Source organism: Pipra filicauda, unplaced genomic scaffold (genome assembly GCF_003945595.2).
Source record: "Pipra filicauda isolate LSUMZ 115617 unplaced genomic scaffold, ASM394559v2 scaffold61_size3293851_pilon, whole genome shotgun sequence".
Classification (NCBI taxonomy): domain Eukaryota; kingdom Metazoa; phylum Chordata; class Aves; order Passeriformes; family Pipridae; genus Pipra; species Pipra filicauda.
In genome coordinates this window covers 1,825,218-1,842,513 of record NW_024104776.1, presented here as the reverse complement: position 1 = coordinate 1,842,513, position 17,296 = coordinate 1,825,218, and the positions used below count along the sequence as shown (strand labels likewise).

At 35.0% G+C, this 17,296-nt stretch overlaps 1 protein-coding gene across 1 annotated transcript in view; it reads left to right on the top strand.

The window, feature by feature from the left end:
* Nucleotides 1-17,296, top strand: part of DOK6 (docking protein 6) — a 247,241-nt gene that overhangs the window by 200,267 nt on the left and 29,678 nt on the right. The window contains exon 7 of the mRNA XM_027723126.2: nucleotides 4,399-4,516. Coding sequence (XP_027578927.1) covers nucleotides 4,399-4,516 — 118 coding nt within the window. The remainder of the gene's footprint in view (nucleotides 1-4,398; nucleotides 4,517-17,296) is intronic.

The window sequence follows — 17,296 nt, the reverse complement described above, 5'->3', positions numbered from 1 at the left end:
AACACACAAAGCAACCTTCTTGAAAGTTATAAAGAAAAAAAATCTAAATAATGGTATTTGATTCATATTTCAAGACTAAAACTCTCATTAGTCTTCTGTGACCTAATTCGCTTGCTATTTGTTTAAAGACATTAATGAGAATGTGAAATGAGGCAGGGTTTTTTATCCGTAATAAACTAACCTATTTTCAAAGCGTATCTGTGAAAAGCAAACTGTCTTTATTGTAGGCTAAAAAAAATGGAAAGAACTGTATATTTCTCAGTTGGTCTCCCTGAGCCAAATATGTTTTCTGTTACCTTTAGTGTTTTGATATTTTTAATGGAAAAAAAAATTAAAAAGAAAAAAGAGAGAGAATAATATGCTAAAAAGATCAAAGCCCAGAACTCTAATACAGTTAACAGCCTCCATTCTTGGAATTGTATTCATTATTGATGTCTGAGTAAAAAAATCTATTTAAGTCAATGGAGATGGCCTGTGGTAATTAAAAGAAAATTTGGTCCTTAAGCCTTGTCTCATGAAAGAACAATAATGAAAACTATGGGGAACTACTTACAGTGACATATTAATAGACTTAACTATTTTTTTGGTTCTGTTTTAATCAAATAGACCTTTAAGAATTATCAAGTTGTCACTGGCAAAGCAAAGGCTTCATATGACTTAATATTTAGATATTTTGGGTTTGGATATTGCATTGGGGTATGAGAAAGAAATGTAATGTTCACTATGTGAAAGGTATTTTATCAAAGACAGATTCAGAAGGAAATAAAGGAAAGCTAACTACTATTATTTTAGACTAGATAAAAATTCCTCAGTCATGGATTTTTCTTATATTCCCACTAAAAAAATCCCTGAGCTGATGTGGTTTTGATGTATGCATTTCTACTTTTCTTTTAACCTAAGTTCTAATTCCATCACCGCTTTCACCCTCATAAGTTCTGGATGCACCTTCTTCATTCTAGATGCATGTTTTATTTAATGCTATGTTACTATATTACGTATGTTTAATTTGGTACACTGCTTTTACTTTCCTCCATATTTCTATACCTAGATACCAAAGATTGAGGTGAGTCTATAGATGAAACACAGCAAAACAACCCTCAGTGAAATCATAGAATGCTTTGGGTTGGAAGGGAGCTTTAAAGGTCATCTAGTCCAACACCCCTGCAATAAGTAGGGACATCTTCAACTAGACCAGGTTGCTCAAAGCCCTGTCCAACTTGACCTTGAATGTGACCAGGGATGGGGCATCCACCACTTCTCTAGGCAACCTTACCACCCCCATCATAAAAAATCTCTTCCTCATGTCCAATTTAAGTTTACTCTCTTTTTACCCCTTGTCCTATTACAGCAGGCTAAATGTATAGCTAAAATGTCTGCCCCATCTTTCTTATAAGACCACTTAAAGTACTGAAAGGCCACAATAAGATCTCCCTGAAACTTTCTTTTCTCCAGGCTGAACAACTCCAGTTGCCTCAGTCTGTCTTCATAGGAGAGATATTTCAGCCCTCTGATCATTTTTGTGTCCCACCTCTGGATGTGCTCCAGCAAATCCCTGTCCTTCTTATACTGAGGACTCGAGACCTGGGCTCAGTACTACAGGTGGGGTCTCAGCAGAGCAGAGTAGAGGTGCAGAATAGTTTCAAATTCATTCCCAGATCAAAACATTTCTCTAGAGAAAATAGATTTTTGTGAGTAGATTATCCAATTTCCTTTGAACACAGGAATATTTTTACAAACAGTAGTTTGTAGAAGTAAGCATTCTGTCATTGTCAATTATATTTGATAAATAATGTGATTTTTATATGGATAAAACAGAGTAAAAACAAAATTACAGCTAGTAGTCTACCATTCATTAAGAAGAGAAAATAGATTTTTGTGAGTAGATTATCCAATTTCCTTTGAACACAGGAATATTTTTACAAACAGTAGTTTGTAGAAGTAAGCATTCTGTCATTGTCAATTATATTTGATAAATAATGTGATTTTTATATGGATAAAACAGAGTAAAAACAAAATTACAGCTAGTAGTCTACCATTCATTAAGAATAACTTCAAGGACAACTTAAGGTGCTACTATATTATCATCCTTTATATGATATACAAGGTGATAAGGTCTTCAAATCCATACATTTACTTTTGCATTTTAAAGTCTCAAATTAAAAACAAAATCGGCATTGTATTTTAAAGTATTTTTTTTCTGAAGATGATATTTTAATAAACCAGAAATTACATTTTTTCTCTATGGAGCCACCAAAGAAATATGATTCATCTGGTCCTACTGCAGTTAACATATGGTGATACTTCTTATCCAAAAGGTGGTATCAGAAGTTGTTCTTTAATTAGAGAATCTGAGGAAACATAGTACTGTGAATGCTTGCAGTGCAATCTTCTGCACTAGAGCAGCTCTTACCTTATTTTATAATGAGAACAGATTTTTTTTTATTCTTCCAAAGCTTTAATGTTTACCAATAAAGTTCTTCTGCATCAGTATTGGTCAGATCAGGCAGGAACTAATTACCCCAGATCAGGAATAATGATTTAAGTTAAATCACTTCCTTTCAGTCCATGGATTTAGCTTTAAGATGATAAACTCTAGTCAACATGGTTCTCTTTACTGGAATTGTTTTTTTCAGAATGCATGCAAGGAAAAGACTTGTGTCAAGACTTTAATTTACCTTTTGGGTAAATAAATTATCTTACTCAACAAAATTACCCTTGTTACCCTTGCTATACTAATATGGTAAAATAATTTAGAAGGTTTGTTATTGTTCTGATCTCTACAATAAAGGAAATTCTGTGCGTCAGTAAACTTTAAATCCTCAACTCTCCCTAAAAATAGAATTCTTGTGATAAGGATTTTAAACTTCTTTTTTAATGGAGGAAATGTTTTTGCAAGCTCTTTACTTGATATCAAATATCTTCCAGTGATGATCTGCACTACCAACAGCTGAAATGTAATACTTGGCTATAAATGAGCAGAAAAGACTTTAACTGTAGACAGGGAGTAATTTTGATGACAGTTCTCAAGAAAACAACAATAGAAGTAATTACAGCAGATTGATCTGAAACAAAATATATGCCACACGTCAGTGTGTGTTAATACTCAAAATTTAAATAATTTTAGATCTTTGTGTCTCTAAAAGTTTTTGGGGTTTTTTGTGTTTTGTTTGTTTGGGTTTTTTTTAAAAATTACAGAATAACATGAGTTTGTACAGATAAAAAGAGCTTTTTTAATTTGGCATTATGATTCTGAATGAGGAACCCCTAGGAGTTAATCACTAGCCTGCAGTAAATGACCTAGACCTAAATACCTTCTGCTCTGTAGCTGAACTCTCTGAAAATGTTTCTAGGCACACCCTTTCAGAGTGCCACTCTCATCATCCTGGTGCCACTCCTGAAACTTAAGTTTTTCATTCTAAATCTTCAAACATAATTGGTCCTTCAGTGTTGATCCTTCCAGATATCCTCTGAAAAAATTATTCCCACAATGTTATAATGATTTGTTAGATCCCAAAAATTATTGATCACATTTTATATTCTGTAAAGCCAGAGGTATAAAAAATTTGCGGATGCATTCTAATTTCTTCTAGACACAGAAAGCATAACTTATACGGGAATATCCAGAGAGGAATATCCAGAATGCTTTAATCCTTCCTGTATCTTTTTTGTCTATAGCTTAGTCTTATCTTTCACTCACATCAATAGTTTGTTGGAGACAGAGATCTTTAATAAGGCTTACATTCCTCCTATCAGGTTTCTGTGCTGTAGCTCATGTACACTTACCATGCAATTCACTATTTCAGTTACATGAAGTCCCCCTGACTAGGAAAATTTGCTCTTGAGGCTGGAGGCTGCTACTGGTGATGAGATGCCTCCCCTTCAAAGGAGGATTAGGAGATTAATGACTCTTCATTGCTAATTCTCTGCTGGTTGTCTCAGATTCTCTCTTAGCATCTTTCTGGTTATTCAATCCAATATGCAGGCTAAATGACCAAAAAGAAATGTGATTGTAGAGGGGCTTAAGATTTCAGGCATATTATTTCAGGCATATTATTTCAGGCATATTTCAGGCATAATCCATCATTATCATAAAGTTAAAGAAGAAAATAAAAAAACTTCTGGCAGCAATAAGAATAGTTGTAGATAAATAGGAACGCATTCTGATGTCCTAATATTAACCTGTGCTAATGAACCTATATATTTAGACACACTTTTGCAGGTTTTTCCTGAACATTCACGATGCTGATGCTTATAATACAGTTCAAATGATTGTATAAAACCCATGGTAACTCAGGAAATAGTATCTTCGTGACAACATAGGTTCAATTTACAGTTTTGAGATTATCTATCAATTACGCTTATGTATGATCTTCCATTTATGTTTGCTTTGGCTTTTAGCTCCAGACCAGTCTGTCTGAACCAATGACTTTATCCAAGTCGATCTCACTTCCTCGTAGTGCATATTGGCACCACATCACCCGGCAGAACAGCGTTGGAGAAATCTACAGTTTACAAGGCAAGTTACTTCTAATGCCATGTCCATTAGCTTCTTTCCATTTGACCAGAATTCATGAAAATTGCTTTTTATTTGCACTGGTTATTTTCTCTCCATTTCACTTTATCAATTGTCGGGAACCTCAGCAGGATTCCCAAATTTACATAAAACAAGTTTCTTTTAGTCATTTTGTAAACTAATGGTGAAAATTATTCCCAGAATCACCACATAAAGCTGGATAGACAATTTGGCTCAGTGTAGCTTCTCAGTAGCTAATGAATGTCAGGTTGTTTTAGTATTTTCTTCCAATAAGATGGGGCAAGTATTTGGGCAACCTCAGGGTGCCTAATTAAATCTACATAAAGTGGCTATATGAGTTGCAAGATTAAAACAAAGTAATTCTAGGAATAAGAGCTATTCTTGGTTATAGGCCTTCTGTATAGACATCATCTTTTTCTGTCTCCAGTTTTCTATCACGTTTAGATTTGCTTAAGCCTTTAAATGCTATAATTAACAAAACTTGATGATGATAATTCACTGCTCTTAAGCTGAAATTGATTTGTATCTTTTAGGAAACAAATTATTGTTACAGTTTAAATGTAGACCTTTTAAAAATAGCCTTTCATAAACATATTCCTTTGTAAACTTCTAAAGGCGTTAAGAATTTTGTTTAATTTCTTTCTTAATAATGTATTTGCATAAACATTTTACATTTTGATAGGAGGTTAGAAACTACTCACAAACAAGAGTATCCTGTGCAAAAAAGGGTACATATTTTCATGAAAATAAGTTAAATGCAGTATATAGATGAAAGACATGAAATGTTTTGTTTTGTAAATTATCACATAAATTAAAACCAGCAGGTGAGCTGTGAATTCAGTGGGTGACTCATTAAAGGGTAAAGCATTTGTTTCCCATCATCCCCCATAGAGCAAAGACAAAGTTAATTTCTAATCACGGTCATAGTCTTACGTTTAAATACCAGTAATGGAAAAAAAAAAAATTAATTTTCTAGAAGTTGTTTGGGCAAAAAAAATTTACTTGTACATCACCTTAAAAATATTCATCGTATCAGTGGCATTTTTTCATGGACTCAATTAGAATGCAAAAGGAAGTTTATTTGTAGAGATGTTAGAGTTCCTCTTGTGTTCTTGATGTGTCTTTTCTTCATCAACAAGACAGTAAATGTGTTATGTTCATTCTCTACAATCTTTCTTTTCTTATAAATGGCCTTCAAAATGAGGGAAAGCAAAACTTTTTTATATGAAGTAAGAGTTCAATATCTATACCAAGTAGCTGTGCGGGATTCAACATATTGGAAGTGTATTAATAAAAATGTGAGAATTTTACTTTCTGGAAGTATGCAGATTTTGTTAACACTTCCACTGAAACATGGGACTAATAAATATTTCAGAACTTAAGATTTTTATTTACATATGATTTTCATCATATGTGCTATGATGACTTAAACTTGAGAAAGTGTAGTTGATTTCAGAAGAGATTAATTCAGTCTTACCAGTGGGCTAGGAAATGCATTCACAGGACAACTTTGTCTCCCTCTGGTTGCAAAACTTTTCCATGCCAGAACATTATTCATTATCTGTAATGAAGATCTCCTTTAACCTTCCTTCTGCTGCAATGACTAATTAAATGCAATGTATTAGTACAGAAACTGAAGGGAGCTCAAAGTACACCTTTTCCTCCTAATACCTTGTCATACTGGTAGTCTTTGCACTGCAGGGTTGTCAAAGCATCAGTCCACAGAAGCTTCATAGATGTGGGTGTAAGGTGGGTAGCAAGGAAGCAGATTGTGAGCATCACTTCAACCCTCACCTTATTACAGCAGCCAGCTGAGAGGGGCTGTTGCAGAGGGAAAAACTCACTTTCTGCTGCTGTGATCTCCTCTGAGCTTCAAAGCATATATGTCCTCTCAGAAAGGAGATGTTTTCTTTAGAGAATAATCTGTCAAACTGCATAGGCAGTTCTGTAGTTCTGCACTGCATAGGCATTTATGACAAAGCTTCGTGCATTCAAGAAACAAATTTGGAATTTCCCCACATACCTCTAAATATCTCACAAACTCTGAAATGAAATAACTGGAGTGGTGTCTACCTGTATTCAGACAACTATCAATATCAGTAAAGTAATAGCCGAGCTCACTGTGAAGTGCAAGTGTTTCCATAGTGGCAATTATTTCAAACTTGCAGTCTGAAGTGACCAGAATTTAATTAATAACAGCTGGTGATGTACAAGAAGAAATGAATATGTGCTCATACTGCCTGAGATAAATTGGCTCTTTGGGAGTTATTTAGCAGTCAGATTTAACTTAATTAGTAGTGTGAGTTGGTCTGATAATGAATATGCTGTGGAGTAAGAAGGTAGGGGGTTTTATGGTTTTTGGTTTTTTGAAGACTACATTTCAGATGAGAAAAGGCAATTCAATAAATGGGTATTGGGTCTATCACCCTCCATTAGCCCATGAAAATACATGTAAAAACCTGTAGAGACTAACACACAGAATAATAGTACTAAATGAACACAGGTTGTGCAAAATATCTTAAAATGAGATGGGCTGGTTTCTATCTTTATACAGCTTTTCTTCCATTTGCACCTTCCTTGCACTCTTTCAGTTCTTGATTGCACTACTGAGATAAAAGTAATTTGTCTAATCTTGTCAGTTGGAACAACTTGGTTGTTTCTTACCAGTGTCAGCACATCACTACCAGCATTCTCTTCAAATTTCACAGTGCAGTGCTGCAGGTTGGACAGTTTCCATCTGTGATCTGCAGCCGCTGTGGAGGTTGTGAAGTGGGGCCTCATTAGCTGACACAGTGCTGCCCTTTCAGTACTGCCTGTCGCCTTTCCTCTCTGTCTGATGTGATATTGGGCATGGGACAAGCCTCAGCACTGCACAATAAAAAGGAGAATTGCTGCCATGCCAAAAAATAGCGCAGTTATCAGGTGAAATTCTGATCTAAACTTCTGTGTTGGAGTGATTTCACTTAAAATCCCAATTGATACCCATGGCTTTACAGATCACAATGCCTCTTTCTAAAGTGTATATATTGCCTTTAATTACAGTTCAGAAATTAAATAGTGTCCTTACATATTTTTAATCAAAAAATAGCTTAACTAAGAGAGAAAAAAAAGAAAAAGATCTCTACACCATTTTTGTGCATACATGAGTATGACATAAATGAATTGTACATTTTCATAAATATAATAAAGAATAAAGAATTTGAGCCCAACAGAAGATAAGCGTTCATTGCTATGTTATGCACCCTATAGATCAAGATCTACAAAAGCATGAAAATTAGAAGCCACGATTAACCTTGTTAACTGAAATCATGCTTAAGAAGAAAAAAATACAAGACCCATATAAGCATGGGAAAAAAATACCCTACGTGTTTCCTTATAACTCGTTTGTTGCTAATACCTGGCATAAAATTTAGCACTGCTACACAAGATATTTAAAATTGACAAAAAAATCACATGTGTTTTTATACAATAAAAGATATTAAAGAGAATAAATCCTTTTTTTTTTTTTAAGGCTTTAAATTCACTTAGGATGAAAAAGGGAGAATTCAGCAGACTGAATTTTCAGCTATCTTAAGAACTCTAGTTCTTGCCCTATAGAGTTTGGATGATACAAATGTTAAACAGAGTCAGTTTGTATATTATTATAAAATTAAGGCCAAATAAATTTTTGGTATTGAAATGCTCATTAGCTTTTTGTATTGCAGTTATTGAAATCCCTGAGGAAATTATGTTCAGAAAATCTAATTACAGCCTGGTCTTTTTCCAAGAAATTCAAAATTAAGAAATGCTTTCAGTCACTCCTGTTGTGTTTGATCTGGCTTGTGCTCATTTTTTGAACTTTGGTTTTGCTATTCATGCTCAAAGTGATGAACACCTACTCACATAAGCAATCCTATTCATTTCTATAAGAGTACTCATGTGAAGGAGTATATATTTATGTAAGAATTGCACCTGTAACATCTTACAGTTTTCCTCTAAAAAAAGAACACTAATGCTTTTTTCTGCAGTAAATTGCTTATCACAGTTTGTTTATAACAAATGCTTATTTGTTCTATCACAAATGATTACCACATTTTGTTGGAAACTCTTATCAAAGTAAATAAATTACAAAGAAAAATACTTAGATGCCTGCTAAGCACTAGAGTTGTATTTTTAAATTTAGTGAGGAATTCTGAGAAATAAAATTATGGTCTTCAATGAGATAACACTTAAGCGAGAAACATCACTTAATATTCTAAGTACCTATCAAAACCAAAACCAGACAGAAATAAAAAATGTCCTCTATGAAGTCTGTAGGAATTTTGCTGTTGATATACAATTAGCTATTGTATTTCACACTAAAGGTGCAAGAAACCTGGTTTTGCAAATCAAAACAGAGGGAAGCTCTGGCTCCTCTTCAGCCTTGGTAAGCAAGCCTGCATTGCCCCTTGTCTTTTGGCCTTGTTAGGTGAGAACTCACCCTTCTCTCTCTTTTTTCTTTTTCCCCCACTATATTTTAAGCAAGATAACATGTAGTGTTAACTCATTCAGCTAAAAGGTGTTGTATGTAAAAGGGAGACAAAGTCATACACAAATAATTTTTCCCACCTGCATAGGTTTTCAGCCTTTTCAAAGTTGAAACTGATATGTCACTAAAAATAATCAGAGAATATTCGAGTTGCTAAATATTTAGAGGGGTTTGAATCATCCTGTTCAACCCCCTTTAAGCTAATCCTGCAGGAAATTCTCATATAGGCTTCTGAAGTTTTCTGCAAATTAAAGTATGTAAAATGAATGGGAGAACATTCGTCATTTTGGCATTTCCATTGTTTGTTCATAAGCCCAGCAACAGAGTACAGAATCCATTTCCCCATCTAATCTTGGTGCCTGAATAATGTGAATAACATAAAATGTTAGAATATATCTGTTATATAAACCTGATCTCTTAGTAATGTTTCACTAAGTGTCTACCAGCAGCTAAAGCTGAAATGCTTTATAGCCTGCCACATTCCCATTTCCTTTGCTGAATCTCATCAGGACTTTCACATTAGTAAATGAAGCCTATAAAATTTGAGATATGAGTAAAGGACACCTGAAACAAGATACTTACTGAGTATAAACTGCTTAAGAGCTACATTATTTAGAATGACTGTATAATGTGCTTCTCGAGTCTTATGCAGTAGCTTTGAATTTCTGTGCAAAGTAGTGCATCACTAGACTGATTTTAGTTCCCACATTGGAAGTGGGAAGTGTATTACTCAGAAACTAGTAAAAAAGAATTTCATTTTGTTCAACAGTGACTGCTGTAGCTAATTAAGAGCACTACTGACAAATTCTAAAGAGTATCTTGACATGTTCCTGTTCATTCAGATAAATTGTTGCTGAGTTAAGAGGTTGTTGCAGTTATGAGCTGTGAAAAATGGGGTGGCAGGAGAAGCCAAAAAATATTCATAAAGTATATTTCATTGTCAAATACAGAAGTTCTGATTTCATTTAAGCCCTATATTTTGATACCCTTTTTCTCAGAAGATGATCCTTCAGTGAAATCACTTGTCAATGGCTTTATTCTGTGCTAGACAGAAAGCATAGAAGTCACTGTAGTCTCAACTTACAGCTGAAAGCGCAAACAGTGTAAGAAGAGCAGTTAAATATTGGCCGATTGCCTCCTCTCCCCTCCAAAAACCAACAAATGTGCAAACTTCAGTGCAAACTACACAGATTCTTAGCTATAAGTCTCCTTTTATGTCTTAGATTAATGACTTCATAATAGCTTCTCACTCACTGTTAGAGTGAGCTCTAGCTCAACTTAAGAGGAACCAGGAATCTTTACCCTGAGTTTGCTTAAGACTCACTACAGCTGTGCTACATTCATTTGATCTCTGCTGTATCATAAAATTCAAGGACCTGCAGTGTATCGTGAGAGCTGTAGCTCAATAAAAGAATATGAGTAATGGGACAATAAGCATAACCATCTCCATGGGTGCTGCCAGCTAGTGACGGGTTGTCTGAAGAAGAAAGGTTTGCAATGTTATATCAAAGAGAAAATTGAAATACTTTTTGAAAGATCAATTTTGTGAGAATTGCTTTTTTCTATCAAATCGTTTCACCAATAAATCTGGACTGCTCTAGCTATGACTGACTGATTTTGTGTTAAATATGTTATCACACTTAGAATCAAAAGAATTGTCAGTTCATTTTTGTAATTTCAAACAAATTGAAATATTTCTATGCTGACAAACCAGTCAAATGATTACCCAAAGTCATGAATGATTAAACCCTCTTTAAGACAATTTGGGGTGAAGGGAAGCCTGAATATTTGTGAAAAAAATACCTGGGCAAAAAGATGTGTTTTCTTTAGTATTTCTTTGCAGGACCTGGTTATACTTCTTTTTCTTTCATTAATTATTACATAAAGCAAAAAAAAATACTGAAATTGACACTTCAGTAGAATGTGTTCATAAAAATGTTTTATAAACTAGAAAAAATGTAAGTTTGAAAATAAGCTGTGTAACAGGAAGAGTGGGAGAATATTAATAATACCAGCTGTGCCAGCAGCAACAGGGAAAGAAGCCAAGCCGAAGGATGTCAAGTGCAATTGATTGTGTTCTACTTTAAGTGGAAAAAAGATCCACCTCCCTCCTTCATGTTCTAATCTTTATAACATAAAGTAGGATCATATAAATGTATATTTAACAGCTTGTGTGGAGTGGCATGACATTGATTCTTATTGGATTATTTGGAAGTTTAAAACATATCTTTTTTATTGAAGGAGCATCATACGATCTCAAATACATTAATCTTCAGTTTCTGTAAGATTTTCTTTTGCATGTATCTCACTTTACTAATATACAACAAAATTATGGTGACAATATTTGTGGCACATGACATATACTCTGTTGCTAGTACAGACCTATTTATGTTCATGGTAAGGCCAATTTAAGCCCCATGGACACTCTACTCAGTATGTTCAGTTTAATCGAGCCATAAGAATATGATCTTTATATCTCCATAGTGAATTTCAGCTGTGCAGAACTGATTAAAAATCATAGTATTATTCAGTAGAGAGGAAAAAAATGTTCAAAAAATCTTAGAATGTCTTTCATTCTCTATTTGTTCAAAAAAGCCTTTTCATCTTGGTGATTTTTTATATCCTGCCAACTTTTTATTTGATCAAAATGATACATTGTAAGAAACTAAGATAAATTTCACAGAAATAGGAACTATGAATAACAAAGGAAATGTCCTCCCAATGCAGAGTTAGCAAGATTTCACTAAAGTTTTTCATCTTTTCCAAAACTGAAGTCTGCCAACTCCTTGCTGTTCCATGTTTGAATACTAGAAGCAAGTTTGCTGTTTAGCTGCTGGATGTTTGTTTATCCTTCAAAATTCTTTGAAGATGCTTTTTGGGAAAGGATTTTAATGAAAGGTTCATTGCCCTGAGTTTAAGAAAAAAATTAAGTATTCTGTTATAAAGCTATATGGAACAAAAGGAAATACAAGAGAGAGAAAGGATTTGGTAGGAACTGGAGTTGGATGCTCTGGAATTTACATTATAAGTATCAAAGCAGAGTAGGGATAAAATTACAAGATTCTCTATTACTCTTTTTAATTACATAATTATTTATGTTATTGTCACTAAGCCAAGTTTATATGCAGAGGAACTGCACCAAGACTGTTTTCTCTGATCTGGTAGTGTGTGATGTAAACTGTCATGGGTGGCTGTGTTCCCAGCAGTGTCCTGTCTCCTCTGGTGAGCAGTAATGCCACTCCTAAGCCCAGCAAAAGAAAGTGATGGAAAACCACCAATGAGGCACAGCTCGTTGCCCTGTGCCAGTGAGGCTGTTCTGCCCTAGCTGTGTTGACTAAGAAACTAAGGACGCATCTTCTGTCTGTCTCTTGTTCTCCTTGTACTTTCATTCCCATGCAGTATAGAAAGCAGGGGCTTGTCCAACCCATCTCTGTCCCTGTGGGTAGACGGTGCTTGGTGGGGAGTGCCACTGTCAGTAATGAGTTTCATTTTCTCTCTCCAAACTCTGTTGAGCCCAAACAGCCACTGCAGGATGTTCCAAAGCTGCTTTATATGAGCTAAATAGGTGCCACTTACTTATAGTCACTGTCATCATGCACTCAGTGTCTCCTTTATCACTTAAATACTTTAGTTGAGAATTGTGTAAAGGTGTTTTCAGCATGAAGAAGACACATGGCTAGTTAGTTATGGCTATACCATATCTTTTGACTTTCCTGAATGAAGTATAATTAAAATAGGATTTTTATCAGCTGTTTGGTTTCAACTTTGAAGAAAAATACTCTTCTCCTGGCTTACAACACTGCTTATTGTTTTTACATTTCACTAATTAAGCATTAAAATGCTATAGGCTTTATTCTTTTCTGTACTGAAATTCTCTAAAGTTGTCATTACTGGGTATGGTTCTTCTCCATGGAAGTTAGTGAAAATTGCATGAAGCAAGTTTTCATTTTTACCTCATTTTGCCACTTTTCCACACATCTGTATAAATAGATAGCAATAACAAAATATTTTCTTCCTAAATACTTATTACGTACATGCCAGAGTAGCACCTGTGTCTCCATATGCTTGCCTAACTTTTTGCTAAAATAGGAATGAGTTTTGCTTTTTCAGTAAGATTTCTGCATGATGACTAGTGGGAAGTTGTCAGATTTCTAGTTTCTTGGTTATGGACTGATGGCATCAAACCAGGAATGCAGGTACCCAAAATGTACATTCTACCTCCTCATTTCATATGTGGACATGCCAGGTTTTGGGAATATTCCCAAGTAATGTTGCTGAAAATATGATTCAGACTCAGTTTACATAAGTGTCGAATCTTTTAATTTGAAAAGTCCTATTTTCATTGTAATTGTTGTAAATGCAGCCTCAATTTAAATGATTGGTTGTTGACAGATTGTGGCCACTTGTTTTTGTCCATTATTGCTGTTATACTGTTCCAGGATGTCTCAACAGGTTTGCAGGGTTTCTGTTTGTGAGATGGCAGTCCTATCATCACCAAACATTTGATGTCACAGACATTTTATGATGGAAAGGATAATCAGGTTTGGGTTAGGATATGAAAATGTATTTCATTCAGTCTTGTCAACTGTCTCATTATTCCCTATTCATCAGAGCAGGTATTTAATTCTGAGACATAGCTCGGCAGTTTTTCATCCCTTTCATGCCTCTTATAAAAACACTTTCCTTTGATCAAACATGCATTTTGGTTTAAATGTCAATCTGTTTCTGAAGAGTCTTGTTTTTTTTCCTGTCACTATGTACTAACCAAGATAACCCATTTTTAACAAATAAATGGGGAGGAGGGGAGGGGAATAGGGTCAGGGACAGCAAATGCTGGACATTACCTGTACCAGCGTGTGATTTTTCACTCCTAATATATATTGGTCTTCGTGTACTAGTAATGCCTTTTGACTCCCTAGGATACTGATGAGAATACCTGTGACTGCAAAGTTCTTGTAACTTCTAGGCCATAGATCTTTTCTTCTTCTAGTGTAAGAATGAGGAAAAGGGATTCTTCTTGAGTTTCTTTATCATTTTGTTTCCTGATTTGCTGGCTAACATTTCAAAGCAAAGAACTGTTTCATGTTACGTTCATGGATTGGACCAGCACCAAGGTGTTTTAGGGCTGAAGAAATGTAAAGAGCAGCTCAAGATGCTTCTTTACATACTCTTATTACCTTAGTTGTACTTCAAACCTTGTATTGAACTGTAGGAATATGCCACATATTTTTCAGATGTGTTTAGTGTGTAATAAAATACCAAAGAGGAGGACAATTTAAGCTTCTATCTTCAGAGTCTGACTTGTTTTTTGCTTAAATTGCAGTAAATAACAATGTTGCCAGGGACATGAATGACAGTATGCTGGTGGTGCATGACTACTATAAAAAGGGAAAATGTACAGAAAACTTGAATATTATCATTGCTATGAATATAAGATGCTTACTCATTTTGTTTATTTAATTCATATCCGTACAAGATGTAAAAGAAAACCTTCCTAACCAGGCAAAAAAAAAGAAGTTAATTTGTTAAGGCATTGGTCCTCAGCTGTTGCAAGTCATCCTTGCTCATGGAAAAAAACAAAACAAAACAAAATCAAAAAAGCAAACAAACAAACAAACGAACGAAAAACTTTCCCTATAGCTCATGTCCACAGTCACTGTAGCATAAACAGAACCCCCACTTCTGGGCATTTTTTCAGTGGCCCATGTAATTATGCAGAGCCTTTTTTGACTGAGGTTAGTATTTATTCTGATAGTTATGGATCTTGATGCATTTTATGTGATAGAACATCCCCATATTTACTTTGACCTTAAAATTATCCATATGAAAGACATTTCTTTCACTTTTTTTCTACATTGATGTGGTTGGACCCCCCAAAAAAACCTACCAAAAAAAAAGCAAAAAAACAAAAAACCCAAACAAAAAAAAAAAAAAAAAAAAAAACAAAAAAACAAAAAACAAACAAACAAAAAAAAAAAAAAAAAACAGAACAAAAAGCCAAAACCACCAAAACTCTGGTTTTGATTACAAAACTACTACACTACAACTGTGGGAATGGTATGGTTAAATGGTTTAATAAAGCCTTGTCAGTACCATCATGCAGCATGAAATTGTCCCAACACATGCAGTGTTGCAGTATAGGTTAATACCTAGAGAATGGGTCCATACCATTAAACTGTCAGTAAAGCAATATTCAGCCTCAACAGTAGGGAGGTGATGATGCCCTTATCTCCCTGAGAACAGCTCCTAGTCAGTAGGAGCTCTAACAGCAAACTCTGTGACTTGCTGCTTAAAAGTATTTTTCATCCTGAAATGGTAGATAAAATCAGCTTTGAACCCTGTTTCTGCTGACCTCAGAAGAGTAAATTACCTTACTCTTGGAGGCAGCATGACTCACCGTCTGACTGTTCCCATAGCGTTTGCAGTTTTCACCTGCCTGGGGAAGAATCATTGATTTCTGACAATTATTGTGTCATCTCTCATCTGACAACCAAGCACTGTTCTTCGACCGTGGTGCTAGAGTTTATGAACAGTTTTAGCACATACTGTTTGAAATTTGTTGTTTCTTGAAGTGGCCACTGAAGCCATTAACCCAGAGTTATTTTTCCAGAGATTTTTTCCTGGGAGAAACTTATTAGTTCATAGCATTTTGTCTGAAATGGAAATATGCATTTTGCTTACACACATGTACTTACAGGATTTTTTTTTTTTTCCAGATAGTTACAGGCACGGTCTTTTTGGTCTAGAGTTTTGCTAACAGAAACTGAATACAAAACTCATGCATACAAGTATATCAGTCATTCTCCAAACTGTCATACAAAAATGTTAACAGGTTTTTTAAACCTTAAAAAAGTTTTTAAAAAGTCTTATGCGGATCAAAATTAAATACATAATCATAGATAATATTTGAATTTTGTATATTATTATACATTAATTTTGAATGCACTATTGTAATGCAGATGTTGTTTCACTGTGAAATCTCTTCTAAACTGTATAGCTAAAATACATCAAGATGTGCTAGACCCTGATTATGTATATTATATGTCTTGTAAATTATATATTCAGTTCTAGATGACTGCAAGCTTGAATAACTCACATCCAGGGTTTTTTTTTCCTCGCAGAAGTGTGTATTAGATAAAAAATATTATTCAGTCAAAATTGGAGTTAAGCAGAAAGCCATGTTACCTATCATATTATCACATGTTTATTTATGTAAAGTATGTGGCCATGCACAACATATTGTAAATCTTCCACCATCTGCAAGGCACAGTTGTCTTTTATGAGTTGCCCAATGTACTTTATATTTTTTATAAAATCTTTTGTCAGTTCTTTTCTCTGTAACATTATTTTCATTTCTCATAGATCATACATGGATTTATTCCCTATTATTCAAATGTTAGGTCCAGTATTCCTGATCATAGAATCATAGAATCATAGAATCGATTGGGTTGGAAAAGACCTCCGAGATCATCGAGTCCAACCCTTGGTCCAAATCCAGTCCATTTACTAGATCATGGCACTCAGTGCCACGTCCAATCTGCGTTTAAAAATCTCCAGGGATGGTGAATCCACCACCTCTCTGGGCAGCCCATTCCAATGCCTCATGTGGCAGAACAAAATGAGAGCCAGATACCAATCTCTTCTAGGTCAGCATAGCTTTGCTAAAAAGACTTCCAAGTGTTTTTGCTGAAGAGACACATATTTTTAATTCTACCCTACATAACATGTTGCAGTTGGAGGGGTTTCTGGGGGGTCACTGCCGGCTGCTCTGTGAAGGTTTTCGGGGCTGGAATCACCCCCCCGCCGCCCGTCCCTCGTGGCAGGGACAGGCGGCGGAGGTACTTAAGACAGGAGACAGAGACCATGCAGCACGCAGGGAATCCAGCAGCGAAGAAGAGACTTTATTCAAATTTCCTGCAGCTTATAAGGGCTGCTGGGCCAAAGAGGGGATCGACCATTTGATCAGCCAATGCAAGGAGACAGTATAATAACTATGGCAACACAGAAACCAATGGTAGACAAGTGAGTTAACAACTTCCAAACCCCGGCAGTATCAGAAGTGTTTATTTCACCACAGTTGCTTTTCTGTACTTGTACAATTTCATATCTTAAATATAATGGTCATAGTTACCTTTTTAATGTGCTGAAAGTATTTTTCATTTGAAGCCTGTTCTTGTCATTCAAAAGTTTTCTTTGTTTAGCAGATGTTTTGTTTTTTATTCCAAACTATGACTTAATTTTTTTATGCTGGCATT